At 38.3% G+C, this 26,873-nt stretch overlaps 1 protein-coding gene across 3 annotated transcripts in view; it reads right to left on the bottom strand.

Moving 5' to 3' along the window:
- The window catches only part of Arhgef26 (Rho guanine nucleotide exchange factor 26), a 111,940-nt gene that overhangs the window by 73,661 nt on the left and 11,406 nt on the right, over nucleotides 1–26,873 (bottom strand). For all 3 annotated transcript variants that reach the window (XM_074073950.1, XM_074073949.1, XM_074073951.1), the window contains exons 5-6: nucleotides 13,018–13,074; nucleotides 9,440–9,600 (exon numbers count right to left, since the gene is read on the bottom strand). In XM_074073950.1, the coding sequence (XP_073930051.1) occupies nucleotides 9,440–9,600; nucleotides 13,018–13,074 (218 nt within the window). The remainder of the gene's footprint in view (nucleotides 1–9,439; nucleotides 9,601–13,017; nucleotides 13,075–26,873) is intronic.

Here is a 26,873-nt window from a genome sequence, read left to right on the forward strand (position 1 = left end):
GGTAATAACACAAAACCCAGAGACATTCAGAATGCCAGATGAGATGATCAGAATGACAGAGATAAGGTCAACAAAGCAACTGCTAATTGAGAGCTTTCCTAGTGCCATGCTAGGCATCTTACACGTACCATCTCATTTAATTCTGAAACCAACCCATGTAAGGTTTTGTATACTATCATCCCACCTAGGTAGGATATGGAGTCAATAAATCCTTGTCCAATATGTATGTAAAAACTGATCTATTTTTAAGGTTTGAAGATTTATATATGGGTGCTATAATCTTCAACTATAGTAGTGATGTATTTGAACATAAATGCTATTGATAAAATTATGAAATGCTATTTAATCTATACTACACCAATCATCACTTGGCAAGCAAAATCACATGTTACACATGCTAACAGTGTTTCAAAGGAGAAAGTGAGCAAAAGGCTCCAGGTGTCCACTGTCACTTTCCAGTGTATTAGTTGTCTTCCCACGTGGCCTAGGTCCCCGGTGAGAACTGACCTATTTTGCCCTGCTACTGGATGAAGAGTGGCATTGTCCAACTACATGGAATCAAAGATCAGGTCCAGGGTCAGGTTTCTGCAAAGCCTGTCTAGTCACTTCTTCACTTCTTCACCCCAACTTCATCAATTCTTGAGCCTTTCAGAGGTTCTGGAATTTAGATTTGGTTGTCTCCTAGCTTTCTTCACTACAATTTTGATTTATACATTTTTGGATTGCCCAAAACATCACTGTTGACACTCTCTTTGCTTTCTTTATCCTCAGGAGTTTGACTATTGATTTGTCCATCATTTTTCCTGGGATTTTAGAAAAGAACGAAGCAAAGTGCATGTCTCCAGTTATCTCTAACCAGCAGATACTCACACTTAGTTCTACAAAGACCTCGGATCACTCATTACTCTTCTGTAATCTTAACTAAAAGGACCGCATGTATTTTTGAGGCACCTGTAGTCTTTATTTCTCTGCTTGAAATGATAAATAAACAACTCTCATTTCTTCGTTGTCACTTCAGACACTGGTGATTGGGTTACTGATAAGGATAGAACAACATGGGTTTGAATGCCCATTTACTGTGGGAGACTTGTGGTGAAAGTGAAGTGAACACCTTTGTCTTTCATCTCAGGACTGAGAAAAAAGTCAAAACACATCATAAATTCAGTGGCTTCTGGATACCTCTGTCCTTTCAACTATCAGCTGAAGTAACTGGTTTTGGAAAGAATAAAGTTTATTTGTTAAATTAAGGGAACTAGGATAATGGCTTTATTTACCAAAGATCCTCTAGTAAATTACTTTGTCTATTGAGTGAGTAAAGACCATTGCTAACAAGAAACCATTACTTCAGATCAAAAGCTAAGTAGGTTCTACAGCTTAAAGAGTTCCATATTTGCTGGCCTAGTTAAATTTCATATGCTTTTTAAAGTTAGTTTTATGAATTAGTTAGGAAGGATGAAATTCTAATATTAATACTATTGAAGACTTTTGAAGGTTTACTATTATTAGGTTACCGCACTAAAGTTTAGAAATTTTAATGAACAAATAGAAAACATATTTCACAAAGCATTTATGTTGTGCCATTATTTGAAAACAAAGTCATTTTTTTGTTATGATCAAGTAATTTCATAAAGCATGTGCACTTAAAATAGCATTTAATGACCCATGATCATTTTAATATAATCTGATTAAAATTAGGGCAAAAATCTTCTGGACAAGCAAGTGTTGGGTAAGTATTGTTTTGCAGGTTTACTATGACCATAATTTTTTTTCTCTGTTGCACAAAGCATTTCGCATCAGCTGCTCTCTAGGCTAGCAACCAATTCAATCCTCAGGTCACAAACGCACACTGATGGATGTTTTTATTTTATTCCATAGAAACTGAAGGCAACTATAATTTTAGCTTCACATAGCTTTCTGAAGACTGATGTTTTGATTTTTAATGGGGAAAAAAAAGAAACAAGCACCTTACAAAGTACTTCAGCAGCTTTATTTTCAGGGTACAAATAAGAGCACAAAATGTTGTGAGCGTGATCTAGATACGAGACTGAAAACTCAGAAATGGGAGTAAAACACATCATTTCATAAAACATCAAACACTCATCTAGTGTTCATTTTGCAGAAAGCTCTCTTTCACAAAAGATCTTTCTTAGAGCTAAAGAGTTTCTAAATGAAACAGTATGGCTTACACCTAGTCTTGTACAACAGACAATTTCCCTTCCTGATAGTATCAATCTTTTACTAGGATAGATCTGAAATTTAAAAAACAATTGGAAGTAGATATTCTGATGCAAATTAATGTAAACTAATAACACATCTGGTCTTTTTCTATTAATGCAGCAAACATCTATAAATTATTCTAAGTGAACATGGATTTGTAAAGATCAAAAAGAGAAAAAGTGCAAAAAAAACCCCAAACCAAACAAAAAAGAACAATGCAAACAAGTAAAGCATATACTATATGTGGTGTTTAACTGTTAAATAAGCTTGTTCATTTTTAAATGAAAGAACATATTAGGGGACTGGAGAAGTAGAGCCCCTGCCAAGCAAGCTCAAGGCCCTGAATTCAAACCCCAACACTGACAAAAAGAAAAGATGAAGAAAAAGGAGGCGGCGGAGGAAGAAGAAGAGAGGAGGAGGAGAAATCAAATACTCCTGCTTTTATTTTTCATGATTAGGTTTTTATGACATTTTTAGTACTTAAAAGACACAGAGATGATGAATTAGAGAGTTCATGAATTTGAAACAGAAGAAGTGAGCAGAGCTGAGGTAGAAAAAGTGGACCTAGGAGGTCAAAGATTGTCCAGGCACTGACCCAAAGCCATACTGGTGCTACCCAAACCTGAAAGACTTTGCCCTAGTCAGCCCATAAAAAAGCACACCTTCCTAGAAGGGGACAAATACAGGACCTGCAGAATTCCAGCCACCTCTCCACATACACTGACTAGAAGGGGTTAGAAAGCTGTTGCTCAGTCCACGACAGCAAGAGAGGGAAACAGGAAGCCATGGGGCAAACTCTACAGCCAAAGGACTTGGAGAAGATGGTTCCTACTGTGCAGCTCTTCTTACTCTATTTACTTCACATTTCCCATTCCACAGTCTCGTTGAATATTTCTGTGTCATAATGCTGATACTGCTTTTTTACTCCATCTATGCATTTCAAGGAGGGCTTTACTGGTGTTTGGGTAAACATTTCACGCTGGTCTGGGAATACTTCCAGCTGCACTCTAGCCATCACCTACGAATGCCAATAGAGCCCCCAAGTCACTGAGGCAACTTAAAATGCCCTGGGGGGTAAATGACATTGCCACCAATACGTAAAAACCAGTGCCACAGGTCTTAAACCCACAGTAACCAGACCACTTCTGCAACTCAAATCTCCACCACTATGCAAGACTTCCCTGGAGTTCTAATTTGTTTCCTTCCTTTCAACCAGACATCTTTAACACGCCCCAAACCAAATTCCTTATCTCCTTCACTAACCCCTGACCTAGCTCACATCCGGCCTGATACAATCTCCACCCAGAGTTAACCAGGCAGAAACCTGGGGGCCAAATGACACCTTTGCCTCCTTGCACCAAGTCCTCAAGAGTAAGTTCTAGATATCTTTTGAGTCCTTTCTCTTCGGGGTCCCTATCAGGTTCCCACCACTGCTGTCTGTTACTGCAATGACCTCAACTCTCTCATAATTTTTGCCTTGCTGTAGTGCAACACCCCACACTGTTCTCTTCAATACCATCACAGCAGGCCCATTATTTAACTGCTAAATGTTTCTACATTAGCAGTAGTGAAACTCCTTAGGAAACAAAACTACACAGGCCTTCACCAGCAGCTCTCTTCTCTTGAGTCTCACCAAGGGCAGCCCTTAAGCCATTTGAGGGGAAGTGCCCTGTCTTGGATGCCTTTGTACACACACTAGATGATCCACCAGCCACCACTGGCCCCAGGAATCAACAGCCCAGGATGGATGCACCAGCTGGAACGCTCTGGAACCCAGAAGCCTTGCAGAATAGTTGGTTCCATAAGTGTTGAATGAAATGACCTTTATAAAGAATTCGTTAGGGACATACCACTGACACTGACACACACACACAGAATCAGAATGATCTTTGTCCCTGCTGTCTGTTTTCAAATAATGTTAACTTAGACAGAAGGGCCTTTGGTGTTATTTATTGGAAAACAGCAAAGAACCTGAGCCACTACCCAGAAAACTGGATACCACCTTGTTAATATGATGTGCAGAATGTTCTGACAACCTACACAACTTTTCAATTAGTAAAACCAAAATGCACCTAACAGTGCTATACTTAATCAGTAATACCTAATTCAGACACTGACCATTTGTTTGATTTAAGATTTTATTCTACGTTTCTACTCTTTATGGCTGGGACGCTAACTTTTCACTTCAAAGCCACTCTTGTTTTAGGTCTGGTGGTACACACCTATAATCCCAACAGTCAGAAAACTGATGCAGGAAGATCACAAGTTTGAGGCTAGCCTGGGCTACAATGAAACACCCTGTCTCAAAAGAGCAAAACAAACAAAGCTGGGTGTCGGTGGCTTACGCCTATAATCCTAGCTACTTGGTAGGCTGAGTTCAGGAGGATTACAGCCTGGGCAAATAACTCATGAAACCCCATCTTAACCAAAACCTGGGCATGGTAGCATGCACCTGTCATCCCAAGCCACACAGGAGGCTGAGATCAGGAGAATTACAATTCCAGGCCAGTATGGACAAAAAAGTTTGAGACCCCCCATCTCAATGGGAAAAAGCTGGGCATGGTAACACATAGGAGGATGGGAGTCCAGGGCAGCCTGAGCAAAAAGTGTGATCCTAGCTCCAAAATAACCAGAGCAAAAGTGACTGGAGGCAGGGCTAGAAATGGTGGATGCCACGCTGCAAGGGTGAGGCCCAGCTCAAACTCCACTAGCTTCTTAAAGTAAAAAAATCAGTCACTTTTGAAGTTCGACAAAGAGGAAAGTAAGCATAGCATCACAGAATGGGCTCCACAAGTCTTCCAGCTGCTCTGAATTTTACAAAAGCTGCGTAGGGAATGAGTGTGCCAAATTAAATCTAACAGAACTTCTGCAATGCACACTATCATGATCCACACGATGTCGCAGTCCCATGACTGTCAAGTAGACGACGGACAAACAGTCTTAGTTGAAGTGTAACAGAGACCACACTATCACAAAGGCAGCTATCCAAATTAAAGCACTACACTTCAAGCAAGAACAAAACAAAAATGTGAAAGATAAGATTTCTGGTTTTATTTAAGGGAGGCAGAAAAGAGTTTGTGAGTTTTATTTGTAAAATAAAAAAACATAATAATGTCCAGAATAACTGTGTGCTCTATGCTACTATCAAAATGAAAACTGTTCAATTAAATCATAAAAGATTTAAATTTTATAAGTGGTTAAAATTAAAATGGAATTTAAATCTATAAAGAAAATGACTTATTTCAGGGTTAACCAAATATGGATTTGTCTACCGTTAACTTATCCAGTGTTTCCTTCTGTTTTATTTTTGACTATTTACTATTTTTCCTTTTATGGGTTTCCTTTTCTGACTATACAAACGGGTTGTATACTGCACAAGCTGAAACTATGGTAAAGCAAATAACTCACAATTCTATCAACCAAAGGAAATTATCTTTCATGATTTGGTAAGTTACCTTCCAGATAAATTAAAATCTAATACAATTTAAAATCCCACTCTTCAGGCCTGCTATCTAGACTGAATATATCATAAAAAGTTGTCATATTATTAAATATTCCTGTAAAGCTTTTTATTGGTTATGTAATTGTATATTATATAAATATGTAACTCAAATTAAACCCACAGATTGTCCATTTCCCAATCCTAGAATTTTCTGCTTTCAGCCTTTTCTAACTGTTTGAAGTAATGAGTTTCACACTCATGCTATCCACTGAGTTGTGCTGCCGTGCACCAAGTAACTTCCCGGTCAACAACAGACCACACATATGACAGTGGTCCCTGAGAACACAAGGAACTGAATAGTTCATGAGTCTATGATGATGCTGGTGTAAAGAAACTACTGTGCTGCCAGTTGTATGTATGTGTGTATGTGTATATGTATAGATACATACAAACATATAGTATAGCAATGCAACTGTGTACAGCTCAGAATTCTTAAAAATGATAAACAATACTATTGATTTGTGTACTTACTATACTTACTTTTTAATATTATTTTAGCATGTACTCCTTCAATTTATTAAAAAAAGAGAGGCTTATCATAAAACAGAGTGCATGCTATGCTGGCAGCAGCCTCACAGATCTCATTTTGACTGTGTCTCCCAACTGCATTATTTTCTCTTAAGTTTTATGTTGTTTTGATCATCATGACCTCAGGAGCAATAGGCTACCCATATATTTGTACCACATAGTCTGGGTGTGTAGAAGGTTGTGCTATCCAGGTTTATGTAAGAGTATTCTCAGGTGTGCCTGTTTATTAAGTGACACATGAGTATACATTAACGCCTTTGCTATTTATCCTAAAACTTCACGACTCTGTGTTCCCTGGCAGCAGCCACACATTATGCTGAATATGTATACTGCAGAAAAGGTTGTAACACAATGCTTGATAAGCATTCCATACAAAATAACTAAAATAATGATTGAATACACTAATGCACACTTCCTGCATCTGTAAGAGAGTGCCTTGGATCTTAATATTTTATTATTTGATGAATTCAATTATACTCATCATTTCTACTTGTTCTATGATTTTGTGAACTTCTCACATAAGATATCTGTAATAGCCTTCATCCTTCTGATCAGAGGAAATGCCAACACTTTTTTTCTCTTCTTGTTATGGAGATAATTCTCTGAACTCTCACATCAACACTGCTGGTCTAGTTAAAGCAAATATTCTTGGGTTTAAGCAGCAACAAGAATTGTTGATGTAATATTAGTGCTTACCTCAATTTTTAATTTATTTCAACACTACAGAGAAGTAACACCACTAATTTAATATGCACTCAATTGTACTATGTTCCAGATGGCTTTCATTTATATGAAAAAGCTTTTAAGAGAAATGCTAATTAACATTGTATTTAAATAATACTTCTCGTCTATCAAATTGACAGAATCTAAAGGTTTGTTGATATACCTCACTGGAAAGGCTGTGAGGAAGCAAGCATTCATTTACTCTTAATGGTAGGGCAAAATGGTACCACTGCCATGAAGGGCAATTTGGTAGTATCTTACCAAACATACATATCGACCCTTTGATCTAGCAATTTGTCTAGGAATCTACCCGAAACATAAAGCGACTAAAACACAACAGAACATAAGCACAAAGCAGGACTCTTTGTAGCAGTAAGACTGAAAATAACCACTTAATGCTCATAAATAGAGGGCGCAGTGGATAAAGCATGACACAGCCACGCAGTGGAAAGCACGCTGCTGAAACTGGAATGGCATTATAGAGTACTGTGGAGCAGTCTCTAATGTACATTGTGATGTGAGTACAGAAAGACTGAGAAAAGTGTGTGCAATGTACTTTCACTTATCTAGGAAAGGGAAACAAATACAAAAATACATATAAATGTGCTTGCATTGGGAAGAGGGTACAGGAGGGTGAATAGGGCATAAATATTATGCACTCATGCATGAAAATGGAAAAGTGAGACCTGCCGAAACTATTCCAGGAATGGGGGGAGAGGGACAAAGGAGAATGATGGAGGGGGTGAATTCAACTATGATGTATTATAAGAACTTTTGTAAGTGTCACAATGTACCCCCAGCACGACAATAATAATTTTTAAAAAAAGAATCAGTAAAAACAAAACAAAGACAAACAGCAACGTATTTTTTTAGATTAATTACACAAGGATAAATGGGACAGTGAGAGAAGCTAGACTTAATCATAGAAAAAAATTATTTAAACTCTATGATGCTTTAGCTGACATACAAAACTTAACATACATTTCATTTCTGCATTTTGATGAGTTTGGAGTACTAATAAGTTTGTTTGAACATGTCTTGTTTAGTAGATTTGAATTTGTATTTTTCACTATCTATTAAAACAGTCTAAAACCAGACTAGCTATTGAAATGGTCTGAAACCACTTAGCAAAGAGATCTCTAGCCCTCACCCTGAGATCTTAAATCACCCCTTCATATCAAAAGACAGGCTCTTTCAGGAAATGATTGACTCCCGGCTGGGAGGAAGAATTGTAAAACATGATCCCTTAACACCTTGAAATACTATCTAGCAAGAAAATGGCTGAAGATTATTAAGGTTAAAAATTTGAGCATCAATAAATTGACTTGAACATTGCCACTGGATACATTAACAAATGGATGTACATTTTTCTTTATAGAAATAAGGCCAGCTAATAAATGATAAAGAACAATAAATGCAGGGACTGGAGATGTAGCTCAAGCAGTAAGCACTTGCCTAGCAAGCCCAAAGCCCTGAGTTCAAACCCCAGTACATAAAAAAAGTGATAAATTAGAGTAACACCATTTTGCAGTCCTTACTGAATCAGACACTTACTGCCAACCACACATTGTGTCTCCTGGGAATTGCTACAGAACAGCCTGTGTCTTCAATAAATAATTTACAATGAAAAGTCTAAAAATAAAATGAGAAACTTTTAAATGTACAGATATGTAATGATCTTTAAGGTTGCAGTGAAAAAAAGTTGTCTTTTCGATGTCAGCAAATAGTGCATAAAAGGCCATTTTAACTATAGAACCTTTTGTGTCTTTGGTTTTCTAGCATATGAACGTATTACACATACAAAAGACAAACAGAATAAAATCATAAATGTAGCAATGATGGGTATAACCCTAACACTGTGGTTACATAGAGAATGTTTTTCCTTACTAGAATTACACACTGGAGTATTTGAGTAAAATACCATGAACATACCCTTAGAAATATTTAAGCAAAAAGAAAAGATAAGTAAATGTGGAAAATATTTTAACAGTTGTTAAATACAACCTTTATATGTATGAAAATGTATTGCATAATTTTATCTACTTTTCATAACAAAAAGGCAAAAAATTAAATATACTAAAAACAAAATATTATATTCTAGCCAGATACTTACTGCCTATCTCTCTGCACCGAAATGGACAAGTATCACAGACCAGCACCAAACCAAGATTTGATTACGTCAGCGAGAGCGCTGACGTAATCAGAGGAGAAAGATGAGCAGATGTAGGGGAAAGAGAAGGAATGATGAGGCCTCGGGTAGCTGTCAGCTGAGATAATAACTTCCACCCTTAGCATCCATCTATCCACCAGAAACTTGAAGTATATCTTAAAATTTACTTCAAGAAATTAAGACAATAGCCAGTTGCATGGATGGGACTTTCTAACCCCAAAGCCTTCCTTCTGAGATAACACAGGTGTCCATTAGTAAGCAGCATCTTGGCTCTACCAACGGCACTGAAGCACACTTACTTTTTGCTTGCTTCACAGACATCTGTAATATTGGAGAAAAGATGGTGCCTCTCGGTTTTAGTCATTGTATCGCTCAGTTCTTTAGAATCCTTAAACATTCGTATCAAGATTTCCAAGCTGAGTAAATATGAATGTTCAGAGGATATGACTTCAAAGATTGCCTGGCAAGAATGAAAAATAAATGTATTATTAATTATTTTAATTGCATAACTAAATACAGCTCTCATTGTTCTGCTATAAGAATAACAAAGTATCTTGAAAAGTACAAAAAGATAAGCACTCAGAAAAACGCATCACCAAACTCCTGTCATTATAAGACATATACACCCAATCTCTAGAAACTGTTATCAACAGTTTAAATGTATTAAAAAGAAAAGACAGACTCTGGATGCCTGGCATTGCATCCTGAGGTCATGTCTTTGCCACGGGGTAGAATCAATGGAAGGAAGTAGGGCATGTCATAAAATCTCAGTGTGACATTAATTAACCTTTGGGGTCATCTGCTCCAGCCCAGCTTTCAAAGCCTGCTGCTTCAGGGACAGTAAGAATTTATGATCATCAGTTTGGATTTAGAAAAAAATTTCTCACAAATACATTCTTTCTTTCCCCTCTTGTGTGTGTGTCTTTCTCTCCTGGTGTTTTAATCCAACTAATCTGCAGTCAGTAACAGCATATTTTCTGGCATGATTGTACCTACCCTCAAAAGGTACTTATCAGCCATAGGAATTCTTCTTTATATACACATACAATTGAAAATAATTGTCTGTTCAACAAGTCACCCACTCTACTCTTGTTATTGTCTCAAGAAGGAGCAAAGAACCCTCTGCAGAAACTCTTGGTGTCAGGCATACAGTAGTTTTCTTGATAAGTGCAAATGACAAAAAGCCAACCCACATCTGTAGATAGACACCAATGCCCTACATAAGGAATTCATCTCATTCCTTAACAAAATCAAATTCAGACCCTCTAACAACACAGTGAAAATTCCTCCTGGCAGTAGGGCAGGGATGAGGAACATCCTAGGAGGCTTGACAGTGCTTCCTGCAGAGCTCCCAGGTAACCAGGCCACTATCACCCTGACCTCTAGAGCTCCTCACCTCCAACCCCCTGCCTCAGAGAGCAGAGGGGATGGAGGCCCTGTGGAAAAAGAGCAGGCACAGAGAGATGGACACTCAGCTGCTTATGGCTGGGCCATCTCCTTTTAGCATCCATAAGGTTTTAGACACTTAGGTCTTAAATGTGCTGGTCTAGCTCAGCTGTGCTCCAGGGAATTTAGTGACGTGTCTGAAGAACAGAGGAAGAACATTAAGAGTGTCAACCTATAACTGTGTCTCCTGAGCCAACTTAAAAATTATTACACATGTTTTGACCAAGAACACTGAAAAAAAAAACCAATTAAGTCAAAATAAATTTCAGAAACAAAAATTTTAAATTCCCACATCATACCCCACAGCTCATGGACGCAGAGACGCTCTCAAGCAGTCCCAGGTTGTTATCAGTTGTATTTAAAATGCTGTGCATTTGCTTAGTGTTTCCCTGCCCTGCATTTGATGAAAATCTGCCTCCCTAAAAGTAAATGGTACCCCAAAAGCAAGGAAAAAGTGAATGTGCTTACTTGAAGTGAAAAAGTGAAATCTGAGATTTGTTGAAAGGTGGATGTCTTTAGTGGAAGTTGGACAGTGTTGTGAGAAAAATGAATCAAGCATCTGCAGGATAGCACTGAGCTCTGTGCATCCTGAGTGTGTGCAGTTTTTCTTCCACAGTGGTCTTCTTAGAACCATGTACCCAAGGATACCAAGTATATAGTGTAGTTCTATTCAATCAGCACAATTAACCCCAAGAAATATAAGGCAGCTAGATAAAATTCTCCTTTTCTGATCAAAAATAATGGATTTCAGGTAGATGATGGATATGGTGTCTTGAAATGACTTCAGTATTTTCAACAACAATGGCTTTTCTAATCAAATCCCAAATGCAAATATCACATGCAAAGGTGAGTAGGTGTAGCTCCAGTACAGTAAGTTTAATGTAGCAACTGCAAAAATAACCGGAAATACAGACATCAACTACTTAGAAGCAAACCAGGCTACACCTGCTAAGAATCGCTTTACAGAAATAGCTAGGAATTGTTAGATTTGAAGCTGCCATTACTCTTTGTATCATTAATCTGAATAAATACTTTCAGAATATAATAGAAATAGGTAAGGTTCAAACATATCAGATTTAAAAGAATAGAAATGTTGAAATGGAATCAGGACTGTAGAGAAGTTCTTGAATTTTTCCACAAGAAGAGAGAAACACTGTTTATGTCACAATGTTAAACAGTAAGGAAAACTATGTACTATCTACCGTCCACATTAGGAAAACAGATACAAATTTTAAAAGGTGGTATTCTTAGGGAGGAATATTACACACTGGTTGGAAGGAATGATCTAGATGAATATGTACTTGACATGGATAAATCTCAAAAACAATGTTGAATTTTAAAGTAACCAAAAATATAGACAGAATCCTATCACTTGCATATATTTAGTGGAAATATGTACATGTGTGTATATATAATAAATGATTTTAAAACACAGATTGAGAGGACATACAACAATTCATAGTTATAGTTGTCTCTGGGGAGAAGAGTAAGGGAATGTAACTGAGGAGGAAAAAGCAGGACGTCTATTTATCAACAATCTTACTTTCTTTATAAAATATGAAAAGCAATTTAAAATGTAACACATGTGTAATCTCAGTGCTGGGTACAATGAAGTTCTGTACTATAATGTTCTGATTTTTAAACATAAAAAATGTGATTGTACTACACCCTTGTATTTTTGCTTTCTTCCAAGCCAATGAAATATGTCAAAGGCATCATACGGTCCTCATGGAATGAATACTTGAGGAAAGAGATTTGAGAAAGTCACAATATTAGCATTTTGTATTATAATAAAATACTTATAAAATTTATAAAATTTTATTTATAAAATTAAATAAAATACTAATATTTAATATTAGTATTTAACCGTTTTCTTAAGCAGAATTAATTTAAACTTCCAGTTGTAAGCCCGTCATCAATCTTTTTGTTTTACTAGGTAAGTTTTGCATTTTGACATACTTTTAGATTTAAAGGAAACTTGCAGATAGAGCTCAGAATTCTATGTGTGCACAGAACTACACCCAGCTGCCCCTATGTCAGTACATTACATAATCATGGCACATTTATGTACAGAATAACATATGCACCTTATTTAGATTTCACCAGTTCCAGCAATAGCCAGGACCTGATGCCTGCCTGCTTCATTTTTCAACACATTTCTTCTGGTTCAAATACATAGACGGGGTGCTTTGTGAATTATATGCACATGATATTGAGATATTTGATTTTCTCCTTTTCTGGGGACTAACAATGTACTCAGCCTTCTTTAACAATGACCACTTGCCGTGTTTGTAAGAAAAAAACAAACACATTTCCAAAGGACAGCACTGAGTACACAGAAGTTGAAAGCACAAAGCACAGACCACCGCAACCCCTGCCCTGGTGCACACACTCAGAGCTCTAGAGCAGCAGTTAGGGAGTGGGATCATACCTCTTGTCTCTTTCTTTCCTCCTGGCTTACCATCTGGGACAACCCATTTCTTTTCACCTGAAAGAGAAAAGCAAAATACAGCTGAACTCACTGACACTGACAACTTCCTTTTTTTATGTGGAACCTAACTCTATGTTCTTAAAAAGGAATTAAAAGACATTATAGAAAATGTTAAACTCAGCACACCTTAATTTTTGGTTCTCAAAGCCTTCAAATAATATTTAATCATATTAATAAAAATAACACGGTTCAACATTAAAGAACTGAAAAGTATCTAGAACAAAATCCTACCAGGATGAGTTTTTTTGTTCTGGTCTTAGTTCTGGCTATCTCGAAATACTTATCAAGTTAATCTCCCAAATCATAAATGTAGATATCTAATATTAAAGAAAAAAAACCCCGATGTCTTTGAGAGTTTCTTGTACAGGATCTCAAATGTGCCATTTTAACACCACCTTCCACAAAGACGCCAAAAGAATGCCAGTGCTCTTCAGAAAACGCCAACCAAACAGCCCCAGCCTCACCAAATGTCAGGAGCCTTTCATTAGATTTAAACTTGATGGATAAGGATGTCGATCGGATATCCTTTCAGAAGCAACAGTAACCTACAGGCTCATCAGCATCAGCACTACACCTGGAGTAGGCGTGCAGCACTGGGAGCCATGTCACTGAAACGTCCATCTCGCCCACCACACTTTTATTCAGGAGCATGACAATCCAGTTCCGAATCTAAGAGTGGAGGCTACCACGAACCTCAAGGAGGAGTGGCCTGGTATTTTCTCTCACACACCTACCAGGGAGACTGACTTATGAAAGACATCTGCGTTTTTCAGCCAAACATTAAATTATCAAAAGGTTAACAAGCAAAGCACCAACCAATTATAATCCTACACCTGACAGGAAGAAGAACAGCAAGAAGACTGCCCTCCCTCATGTTAGAAATCGAGAGCAATAAAAAACAGCAAAAGCCTTTACGTTTTTACTATCATACTTCCTAAAAAATTTTTAGAAACATGTTCCTCTGAACTCATGTTTAAACTGACATCTGAAATTTTTCATCGCAAGTTTAAAGAATTAATGAGTTATATTTTCCTGATGTTAAATCTAAATATTTAAAAATGTGTTACTTTACTGTTTTTAATGTAGCCAATGCAACTATAACGATTTGCTATCTACTATCAGCCATTTAAAAATAAATAAGCTTTCCTGAACAGTTGGAAATTTCATGTTATTCTCTCTCCTTGAAATCCCATTCCTACATCAGCTTCTCCCCCTTACTTCCCCATGGACTCCAGTGTGTTAGGGTCTATTAGTAGTCACCCTAGCATATTGAGATGCGAGTGATATTTTTTAAATTTAACTTTCTAAAATCTCCTGTGATCACTGAGCTCTAAATGTCAAGAGTCAAGAGACTCTCTTGGACAGTATAATCACTACAAATACCATTAATAATCTATGAGCAAAGCAACACAATTACTAACAATTTTAACTCATGACGCATTAAAAGTAAAATTTTATTCAGAATGGAGGGAGCTCCCACTGAGTTAGGTGTTCCCAGTGCCTCAATGGAAGGAGACTTCTCTGAAACCAGTATTCCAAACTGACCCCTTTCATTCAGGGTCCCAGCAGTCTCCCACCTCGAAAGATTTGAGCTGGATAAGAGAAATGTCTTTCAAGAATGACAAAAGGGCAACTGTGAAACAGAAGGTGAGAAAGACAACCTGTCGTCACACCTCAGTCTAGAAAGAATACCCAAAAGTTGAGGGTCTGGAAAATGGAAGCCTTGGCACTACTCCCCATCCTTGTAAAGTCTTCATGAACCCCCAATGGCGTGATGCATATCCTACTGTGAAGACCAGAGGCACACAATTCTGTCTCTTTGTGCTGTTTTGGAATTGAAGACAATCACATATTATTGTCTTTAATCTGTTTTTTGGAAAAATTAGAAAGCAGTAGGGTAGAAAGGGTCCTAAATCAACAGTAAATTCAACATTTATCAAACACACACTATGTGTCAGGAAATGTGTCAGACATTTTATACCTCTTCCTACTGAATCTTCATAAAAACGCTGAGCAGTTACTACTGCTCACAGATGAGAACAACTGAGGTTTAGGGATCGAGAGCACACAGCTATTAAGAGCAAGACAGGATCTGGTTTATGCGTGATCAACTGCAGGGCTGTGCATTTAATCATACTGGTTAGGGACCCCTGCTCTCCATGAAAGGCATTTCTAGAGTTGGGCTACCATCACTAAGACCCATGTAAGGGTACAGAGTCTTCATGTGTGGAGTGTGTGTGTTGGGTCTACGTATAACATGAAATGTTCTTAGTCTTATCCACCATCCTGACCCTAGGTCAACATGTCAGCAAGAACTCATGAGTAAAAAAGACTTCTGTGCATGTTTTACCAAAGGGGAAGACTGGTCAGAAGAATGGAACCCTTCAGAGTTCCCTTTGGTTAACCTCAAGCAGGAATTTCACAGGATTTCCTGCCTGACGCACAGTCCTGGCGGATGGATGTGCAGGCACCATGCCCACAATCTCTGCAGGTGAGGTCACCAGCAAGACTTTCCACACTACTGGCTTCTCCTTCCAAATGGAACTCAGATCTGAAAATCTACAGGGGAGAGGACAAAATACCTGGGCTTAACGACCCACATGATTGACAGCTAGTCTACTGAGAGATTAAAAGTACTTCATCCGATCAAGAAGGGGGAAAATTCACAGCCAAAGCAGTTGCTCTTTTGAGGGGTAAGAGAAGGTAGTTTTGAAAAAGGTAAAGTATTATTAGTGCACAGAATTATCATCTTTTACCAATACCAATACAACAAATGGAAAAATGTTCTTTAGTCAAAAAACATGCATAAAAAGAAATAGCAGCCCACACAACTGTGACAGAAACAAAAAGACTCCAGAAAGCATTCTTGAATTAGGATTTAGGAAACTGAATTGGAGCACATTCAGGGGGCCTGAAAGATTGCAAAGGAAGACTTATTACAAAGTAGTCCCTTGTGGCTAGCTGCCAGGCCACTGCTCTGGGGCCTGTCCTCCCACTGCCTGTCCTCTTGCATCAGCTGCTCTATACCCTGCACAAGACAAGTACCCAGGTTCTTTCCTAAGAGGAAGAGGAATCATTTTGTCCATCTGAGGCCCCCTTCCACATTCTAAATTAATAGACTTAAGAGCAGGAATCTGGAGGTACAAGGTCATGTGAGGGTCAGAAGATTTCAAAGAACAGGGAATGCAGAGACATAACCAAGGAGAAAAAGAGGGTGATCTGCAGAAGGGCCCTCTGGAAGAGTGGCAGAAGGCAGAGAGAGTCAGGGGAGGAGGAAACTACAGGAACAAACTGTGAAGAAGAGACAGATAAGAAGGAAGGAAAAAGAAAAAGAATGAAGGAAAGAAAGAACTTGTACAAAGCTTTTAATAACAAACACCTGTTGTACTTTTTAAAATAAATATCTGGAAATTTTCTAACTGAAAAACAGTGATAGTTTCAGCAAACTTAAGTAAAAAAAATCACTTAAAGGACTCTGTTTTGTCTTCCAGGTGGATATCACAGCACCAGCTTTACTACTGGTATTGTCGTCTGGACAATGGAACTTAGACCTGTGAACAAATAGTTTCATATTCCTTCTTCCCCTGAGCTGAACTTTGCCTCTTGTTGTAGACTGAACTACTGGTCTCTCAGACAAGTTCAGAGCCTGCCAGGCAAGCTTCCCATGTGGGAAACTCCTCTGTCATTTTTTAAACGTACATTTCATATTTGTAGCTCCAGCTGGGTACAATGGGAACACAGACAGCCAAAACATCCTGACTTGATCTTTCTTACTCCTTGCTGATTAAATGCGTTTTAAAGTGCCTGCAACAAGCAGAATCAGAAAAGTAGTTGAAGAAAGCAGTAAGAACCGGGTTCTGTTTGGAGTTGTTCATTTCATACAATCTAACCAATGCATAGCACTTCTCAAATCCGGCCATGGCAGACTCTACACAAAGCTGAGCACAGGTCAATCAATACCTTCAACACTTTACATGAATAAAAATTAATCTGAATAAAACAACAGAATGTGCAAGACTATGGTTCTATCCTGCTAAAAACATGAAGATATATTTGTGGCTTGTTAAGATAGGGAATGTTAACTAATGTTAAACAGTTTTATTCATAGTTATAAATTATTTAATCACTGCTGTAATTGATACTAAAATTCTTCAGTTATGATCTTTATAACCAGAAATGAATATTTGCCTAAACTTAATAAACACTGTAAGACACTTCTAAAAATATGATATTGGCTAGTTATTCCCAAAATATAGTTTGGACCTAAAAGTATAGACCTAAAAGATAAGTATCTAAAATTTATGCCAATTTTTTTCTTGATACCTTGTGCTGTGATCTGAATATCTGTGTTCCTTCTAAATTCATATGCTACAATTCTAACTCCAAGGTATGGAATTAGGGGGAGGTGGTTAGGTCATGAACGTGGAGCTTTAATGAATGGGATTAGTGCCTTTATAAAATAGGCCCCAGAAAAACCTCTCGCTCCTCCCACCATGTAAAAACCAAGCAGGCAGGAACTGTCTACAGTTCAGAAAGAAGTCCAAATCTGTCTTGATCTGGACTCTAGAACTGTGTGGAAGAAATTCAGTTTATGGTATTTTGTTGTAGCAGCCTGAACCAAGGTACCTTGCAAGTCTAAGCTTAGCTTCTCAGATGACTATCCTAGGAAGGAATGGACAGCATTCACCAGCAATCTCATTACTGCACTCACCGGTTACACTAGGTATCTTTACCCTGCAGAGAACTGTGTCAGGAAATCCACAGATTGTGCTCAATATTCTTTGATCCCTAACAGGAATACATTATGAACCAAGTCCTCTAAGCCCCACATGTATTGCCATTTATATGTGCCATTTATATGTGAAGAGAGCTGAGAGTAATGGCGCCAGTCTCGGCTAATCAGATCATCTTTGCTATGGGGCAATCAGGGCTATGTGCTCAGGTCCCCTGAGACCGGATGCTCTTTCTAGCCAATATGTATGTGAATTACTTCTGTTTTTTTCCACTAGCCATGAAAACCAGAATGAGAAGATTCACAAAGAAGGACCAACCAAAAAGACTCAGAAATGTAGTCAATTAAAAATTGTATCTGATATTTATATTCCAAGATCACTCTGACTTCATAAAGCACTAATATACACTGGATACCTAAGCCTGTTAAGCTTGCCAGGGATTACTCACGGAAAACACGGTGGTTATTCATTCCCAGTGGTGAGTCTGTACTCACAGCCTCCTTTCCTCAAGAGCTCAAGTGGAAGGGACTGAAAACCAAAATTACAACACAGGATCCCATTCCCCTAGGTCCTTCCTACAGACTTGATATACCACAGAACATCACTTTCAAAGGGTCAGAGAACTATATAACCAAGACCAGGCAATGAAGATGGGAAAGAATCACTGTCTTGGGGAGTAGTGGGTAAATAAGAGAATAAGATTTTAAAAAGAAAGGAAGAAGGGTGCAAGGGAGAGCAGGCAGAAGAAAATGGCACATTTAACAAAGTCTTACCCCATTTTTAATTAAAAGTAACATGCTAGTAACTTACTAATCCATTTGTTCAAAAAACTGATCTCCTCTCTGATCTTCTGTTGTTGAACTTCTGTAATTTTCGCCAAAGTTCTTGGATCTCAAGAAATAGCAATCACTCAGCTGCAAGCAGGTAGCATCAGGTCTATTAAAATAATGACAAACCAGATAAAGCAGGCCAGGGCTTGAGGCTTTGCCACTGTGACCTGTATAGTGTCCTACAGACAGAGCCAAAATTACTGAATGCACTGAAATTATTTCAATACAGATCTGAGGCTGAGAATACAAACCGCAGATAGGTAATTAAGTGTACAAGAACAAACAGCCATGCTTTGTAAGATCTAGGAGATAAGCAACCATTTCACCCTTTGCAGCCAGTCCTCACTAGTTATCCACCCAAGTCTAGCCAGTTCTGGATTCAGAGTGCTTGCTGGTTCTTCATTTCTCTCTCAAACTACCATTCTACCAGATGCTAGCCGTGCACCAAGCACTGTTCTTTCCCTGTCTGTAAACCTCACAACCCTATAAAGAAAGCATTATTATCCCTAGTCTACAAGTGAAAAAGGAGACAGGAGAGTTGGCCATTTAAACCCAGGCCTGCCTGCCTGCACGGGCCCCCAAATCTGAGCTTTTAACCACCGAGCACACTGAGTTTCAAAACTTCTTTATAAATTTTTGAGCTGTGATCTTCAGCTGCTCTTGCCCTAAATTAAAGTCCTCTCCCTGGGTGCCCCAGAAACCGCATTTCACTGGGTTCCCAGCTTCGGCTGCAGTTCAGGCTACACAGCCAGCAGGACTCCCTGGTAATTTAACTGTTGATTAGTCCTGATGTTTTTCCCACCAAACACATTCCTCTCTTTCTTATGGCTCTCTCTAACCTTTATCGCCCCGTGGGCTGCTGAACTTCAGGCCCAAATTTATTCATTATCCCCGAATGAGCGTGAGGCGGGGTTCTCATACATCTATCAGCAATTAGAAGGGAAAATGAAGATAAGAAACATGAAAAGCTAGTAACACATAAGTATAAGGGATGAAAAGAAATAATTCCAGGGTAAGAGAGCAATTCTATGGTTGTTTAATAAAAGAAAAACTGTGAGATATTTAATAAAATCCAGAGGAGCAAATCAAGTTAACAGCTGAGAGGTTGGGAATGGCGGTGAAGACCAAGACGGCCAGTCTGAACAGCTGTGTTTAACCTGTGCACGAGAATGTATTTGAACTACTTCTGCAATTTTAAAAAATTTAAAGCACTTAATCAGTTTTAAATTTTGAATTTTGAAATTAGAAACAAACTAGTGACTAGTCACGGAGAATTAGTTAAGAGAACCACACATCCACTTTAACTAGAGAGCATGCTGATGACATGGCAAGCCACTCATACCACCGCTAAGAAGAAAAGTGGGTTACCACAGCAGCTGCAAAGGTGGGAAAAACAATCACACTACTAGTAAAGGAAATGCAGCTGACAAAACCATTACTATATTACTGAATTTTTGCTCAGAAGACAATCTCTACATACATATTTTTAAAAAGTCTTAAAAGCTATAAACCAAATTGTCCATAGTGGTTGGACAGGGGATTTTCAACAAATTTTAATTTTCTTTTTAATCTATTGATACTTCCTGACTTTCTTATAATAAACATGTCATGGCTTTGAAATTAAAGGACACATTCAATAACAAAAATTAAAATATGTTTCAACATCCTCTTCCAAAAAAGAAATAAAACAACTGGGGCATACAAGTGGAGTTGTTTAAGGTTAAACAACAATACCTGTATTTCTTTGTGCCTAAAAGGAAATCTAGAGAAATGAAAAGTAGCGACCCAGCAGACAAAAGAAAAATGAAGATGTTAAGGTAAGGGGAGGAGATAAGAAAGAGTTTGAGTCAAATCCAAACTAAGCAAAGGCTTATGAGGCAGTGTTGAAAATGAGTGATGACAGACAGATCTGCAAATGTGAGAGATAAAGGAGAAGGAAGAGCAGGCTAGAGTGGGCGTAACTGAGAATGATGCCATGACACATACGGGAGGCATGGGTCAGGGGTGGAGGAAGGCAGAACAGGTCTGAGTTACAACTCTCTTGAAGAGGAAGAGAACACCTGTTTGAAAAGGTGGTGCCAGTATTTTAACTGCTGTTTTATTTTGTTCATTATTTTTTGTATAAAGTAGTAGGTGGATAGCAATGGCAAATCCAAGACAATAAGTTACTTAGCACAGCACTGACACTAAAGTTACTTTCTTAAGTTTGCAATAAAAAATCTAACCTGAGCAAAACCCATTTCAGAAAAAATGGGTGACAAAAAAAAAAAAACAATGGCTTACATTAGATGCATAAATGTACAAAGGTTTCATTGGACAGGAATTATCTTATTGTCCCGAGACTTGAAAAATAGGCACAGAATCATCATCTTTCTTCTATTTACATACATTTCAAGCTTTATTGTCACCATTTATGCTTATAGTGGATCTCTTCCTACTCTTCTGCCAGTCTATCCCATCTGATTAGTCATGTCCTGCAGAAAGAACTTTCCTGATCTTCACTGTTTCTATGATTTCTGTGTCATTTACTTGTGCATTTTGCTCTCCATTCTTTTAAAAACATCACCTAGGCATTCATTTCTATTGTTCTTTAAAATATGTTCTGAGTTCCTAGAATCCAGGCTGGGTTTTAGGTTTATCTTCCCCATTCACTAGAATGTAGCAGAATACAAATGAATTTTGGAGTCAGATACTAGCATTTTTCAAACTATAAATTGTAATAACCCTTTAGGGAATAGCAAGATACTCCATGGGCAGAAAAGAGAATACCATAACGCATTCTGAGTATGAAGGGTAACTTCTGCTTTGTCCAACTTTGAGATGCATGCACACACACACTTACACAGATTTGTGCTGCAAGATGAAATGTATTTTTCAATGTAAGCCACTAATACAGACTAGACTTGCATTGTCCATTCCATGTGTAAACTTATACCAGACACATCAGTCCTATTACTTAACACACTCCCACAGCCCCCTACTCACAGCTTCTGCAAAAGAAACTGCCCAAAGTAGCCATAATACATCATGGAGGCCAAAGGTGATTGGAATAGTTCTAGCCAGGCACCTGTTCTAATGACAACACATGCCTAAGAGAGCTGCTAGGTGAGGAAATTTCTGCACATGAAGGAGAAGGGCAGGCATCCTGAAAAGGAGAATTGAACCACTTCATGACAAGAAGAGAAGACAGCCAACACGCAGAGTCACTGAGTCACTTCACTGGTAAAGAACCAGGGGGAAACATGGTGCCTGCCCTCCCAGAGCCCTGATCTGGGGAAACTTCAGAGGCTCCGTTTTGGGTCATGTCAAGGCACTAACTAAGACAGCATGAGGGCAGCCATATTTAACAGTCTCAGCTGCCTTGGTATAAAGTAGAGAAATAGCTCTTAAACTCATGGTATTGTTGTGAGGACTACATGAACTGTATGTGAAATCATCTACCACAATCCCTAGCACAGGACACGTTCTACAAGTCTTCTGCAAATACCTAGTCAATACTTTAACACTGTAAACTCATCAGTACTGCAATGATCCATGGTGGTCCAGACAGCTCTCCTGCAATGCAGCTGCTGCACTGTCTGCTCACAGACTTTGGACCCATGTGAATATAAGGTCTCCCTGCTGCTCTCTGGGAGACAACAACCATACTCCCTGTATACCACTACTAGAAGCAGGGTTTCTTGCCATCCAAAGTGGAAACTGCTCCATATTGGGGTCACTGCAGTTGGTGGGGTGGCAGAGTTTATTTCCTAATCAAAAGGAGAATTAATCTGCAATTTTCTTTTACTGAAAGTAATACTTCACTCTATAGAAGCTATCCATTGACATGAAATTCCTTATATCCTCAAACAATAAAAATGCAGATAGATAATAAATGTCCTAATGTTCTCAAGACAGAGTATACACTAATCGTCCAAAAAAATCAACAGACTTTGTAAGTCTTCTGGACAAATCCACAAAATTTGAGTAATACATTTTTAAAGCTTAGTTCCATATTTAAAGATTCAACAGTAATTTTGATGGTGATTGATATTACTCTCCAGTCATTATGCAGACCAGAAGCTGTGTACCTGTGGCACTGAAAAAAAGAGTCCCATCACTAGACTGAAGGAGACCTTAAGTGAAGATGGTGTCAAAACTCTGATGACAAAATACACAATCCAAAGCTCTATTACAGAGCCTTCCTCCACAGTAATTCAGAACTACCTGAAGAACTGAGCCTTCTCTTTCATAGTAAGTAATAGCTCAGAAGTCATCAGCATAGATAACACATCTGAAGCTACAAGAATGCTGAGATTTCTACAAGAAGGCCAAAGACCCTCCAATATTTAGAGATCAGAGGAATCAGAAGGAACTCACAAAGGAGACTAAGAAGCTCTAGCTATGCCAGTCTTGTCTCACTTCCTCTTACCCACCGTCACCCCAAGGGTTCATGCATATGACATTTCTCTGCCTTCAGCTTCCTTCATCCTACCCCCTGTCAACTTTGCCCAGACATGTGCCAGGACATTTTTCAGATGGCAGCTCACATCACTTCCTCCGACAGCACCTTTCCTAGGTAGGTGCCATTCCCCAAGGATCTCACAGCAGACCAGCATGCTCCTCACAGCTTCATCCAGTTGCAATTCTGCATTTATTTATTAGGTCACTTGATATCTGATGTCTATTTCACCATTCATGCATTTGCAGATACATGAAAGTAAGGCGGAGTTTGTTCTTGCTCTATCTCCACTGTTCAGCACAGGACTCTGTGTAAAACAGATCCTCAATAAAGACTTGATGAATGAAGCAGTCATTCATTAATCTCCCTCATTTCACTTTCTAATCAATGAAATAACAAGACTCTCTTTCTGGGTCCCAGGTGTAGGTTTCCAACTGAAACATCTGCTATTGTAGTTATGCCCATTAAAATCAAATAACTCTGTGCTTGTCTCCTTTCACTTTCTTAGCGCCCCTGTCTCTTCTGCTCTATACCTGCTGGCAGGCGGGGGGGTGGGGCAATCACACATGCACACATACACATACACACCAATTCCCACCGCCCACTGTTCTCTCAGACGCATCAGTAACATCAATACTGGCATAGCTACTATTCAGTTGTCCTTAATTACTCAGCTCCAACCATAGTAGTTTTGTTCTTAATTTCTCTGCATTTTTTTCAAAAGGAGATATATAGAGTGCAGCACTGCTGTAACTGAGATAAAGAAAAACTTTTTTTCTTGATACTAAGGATTGAACCCAGGGTCCCCATGCATGTTAAACAGGTGCTCTATCACTGAGCTACACCCCTCACAGTCCCCAAGAAACTTTTAAAGATGTTGTGAACAAGATGGAAACCATACTCAGTACAGAAAGTACAGCTAAGTGAGATGCTGCTAGTATTTGGGGATAGAAAAACTATCTTCAAGCTGAAAGTGAAAACATACAGCAAAACTTATAAACAAGTATTTGCACATATATGCATATACATTTTAAAATGAAATGGCTTATAGCTTTTATTAGAGTCTCAAAGCATGTATAATCCCCCAAAAGGAAAGATGGCTAAACATATATCTATCCTATAGAAGAATCTAGCAATTCTAACACTATAGATCATATATAAACACAAAATATGTAAGACACATCATTCAGAAAAAGCAAGTGGCATATTATAATCTAAAGTATTTATATAAATGCATGTAATCTATATTTCCATATACATGATCCAGATATGAATCCACACAGCTATGTCCACCTTATTTTTGACAAAGGTGCCCAAAACATACAATGGAGAAGAGACACCTCTTCAACAAACATTGCTGGGAAAAGTGATTTTCTGCCTCCAGAAAACTGAAACTAGATCCATGCCTGTCTCCCTGTACTAGTATCTACTCAAAATGGATTAAGGACCTTAATATCAGATCTGAAACCTTGCAGTTAGCACATGAAACAGCAGGGAATACCCTGGAAATAATAGGACTAGGCAAGGACTTCCTCAGAAGAACTTCATCAGCCCAGCAACTAAAAGAAAGGATGGACAAATGGGACTACATGAAATAAAAAGCTTCTGCACAACAAAAGAAATGGTCTCTAAACTGAAAAGACCACCCACAGAGTGGGAGAAAATACTTGCTGGCTATACATCAGACAAAGGACTGATGCACAGAATATACAGGGAGCTCAAAAAACTAAACTCCCCAAAAATCAATGAACTAATAAAGAAGTAAGCAACTGAACTAAACAGAACTTTTTCAAAGGAAGAAATCCAAATGGCCAAAAAGCACATGAAAAAATGCTTACCATCCCTGGTCATGAAGACAATACAAATCAAAACCACACTAAGATTCCACTTCACCCCTGTCAAAATGGCTATCATCAAGAACACCACCAACAAATGCTGGCAAGGATGCGGGGGGAGAAAGGAACCCTCATACACTGCTGGTGGGAATGCAAGCTAGTACAACCACTATGGAAAACAATATGGAGGCTTCTTAAAAACCTAAACATAGACCTGCCATATGATCCAGCAATACTACTCCTAGGGATATAACTGAAGGAATGCAACTCAGGTTATTACAAAGGCACTTGCACACCCATGTTTACTACAGCACTACTCACAATAACCAAGTTATGGAAACAACCAAGATTCCCCACTACAGACAAATGGATTAAGAAAATGTGGTATTTATATGCAATGGAATTTTACTCAGCCACAGAGAAGAAGGAAATTTTGTCATTCACACGTAAATGGATGGAACTGGAGAACATCATTTTAAGCGAAGTTAGTCAGGCTCAGAAGGCCAAAAAGCACATGTTCTCCTCATATACATACTTTAGGCCTAAAACCAATGCAGTAATATTTCTAGATACAGGTCATACTAAGGGGAGAATGCACACGGGAGAAATAGGGAAAGGGAAGGAAACCTAAAACTTGAATGTGGTTGATGTGTTCACTGTAGAGAAGCTAATATGGTAATCTTAAACTGGCAGAGGCCACTGTGGGAAGGTGACCGGGAAGTAGTGAGAAGGTCTGGCAGAGATGATCCAATGTGGTTTGCAATACACGTGCACAGAAGCAACGCTAGGACTCTCTCTGTGTAGCTATCTTTATCTCAGACTTATTTTCTCCTGTTTCTCTTCAACAAAATCAGAAAAGAGGGAGGAACAGATTCTGCCCAGAAGCAGGGGTGGGGAGTATCCCAAACAATGTATACACGTAAGCAAATGTAAAAATGGTAAAAGAAAAGAAAGAAAAAAAAAAAGAATAACATTTTATTATGGAAAAAGGGCCAGTCTGTGAAGAAGATAAAAAAAAAAAAAGAAAAAAATTGGGGGAGAAATGGCCCAAACAATGTATGCACATATGAATAAATGAATAAAAATTAAAAAATAAATAAAAATAAATTACCAAAAAACGTGGCATATTTAATCTATAGTATTTATATAAATACAATCTATATTTTCATATATATGAAAATACATTTTTTCAAATATATTCAAATATTACACATATAATACGTGTGTGTGTGTGTGGGGCGTAGATTTTGAGAAGAGTGTTACCAAACTGAGAACAGCATTGTTTAGGAAGAAGGAGATAAAGTCTGGGATTGTAAATATGATCAAAACAGACTTTTTTAGTCATCTGAAATATTTGGATTCTTTTTTGCAGGGAAGAAATGTTACAAATTGCTTACACAGGTCAAGGTCAATTCCCAGGGTTAGCAGTCCTCCACTTCACCTCTTAATAAGAATAGGAACTCTGATTGGGGTCTCAGGTCTAGGCACACGGATCTCTATTTCTGCTGAAAAGATATAATCATTCCCAAAGTCCCAATGCTCTGCTTAAAAGTGTGGGCTAGTCAGTGGCTGTGGCCCTAGCTGATAAACCTTAAGTGCCAGACATGAAAACTGAGACTACTGCCTGTATTTTAAGCACAAAAGATAGGTATAGTAAAAGGCATTATTCACCACCTAAGGTAAACAATAACTTTATGAGATTGCTGTGCGGCAAAACTGTAAGTGAAAAATCACATAACTGCAGAAGTTACTACTTTAAGCCATAAGTCACTGAACAACTGAATATTCACACAAGTTGAAAATTTAAAGAACAAAAGTCTCCTATGACTTTACATGCATTACACATTCCTACACAAAGAATGACTCTCAGATTTATGATATTTCTTGAGCTCTGTCTTTCTCATAATAAATGCAGACTAAATCCTAAAAGCAAGTCCCATCAGATTGAACTGCTAAA

The sequence above is a fragment of the Castor canadensis genome, chromosome 5 (genome assembly GCF_047511655.1).
Source record: "Castor canadensis chromosome 5, mCasCan1.hap1v2, whole genome shotgun sequence".
Classification (NCBI taxonomy): Eukaryota; Metazoa; Chordata; class Mammalia; order Rodentia; family Castoridae; genus Castor; species Castor canadensis.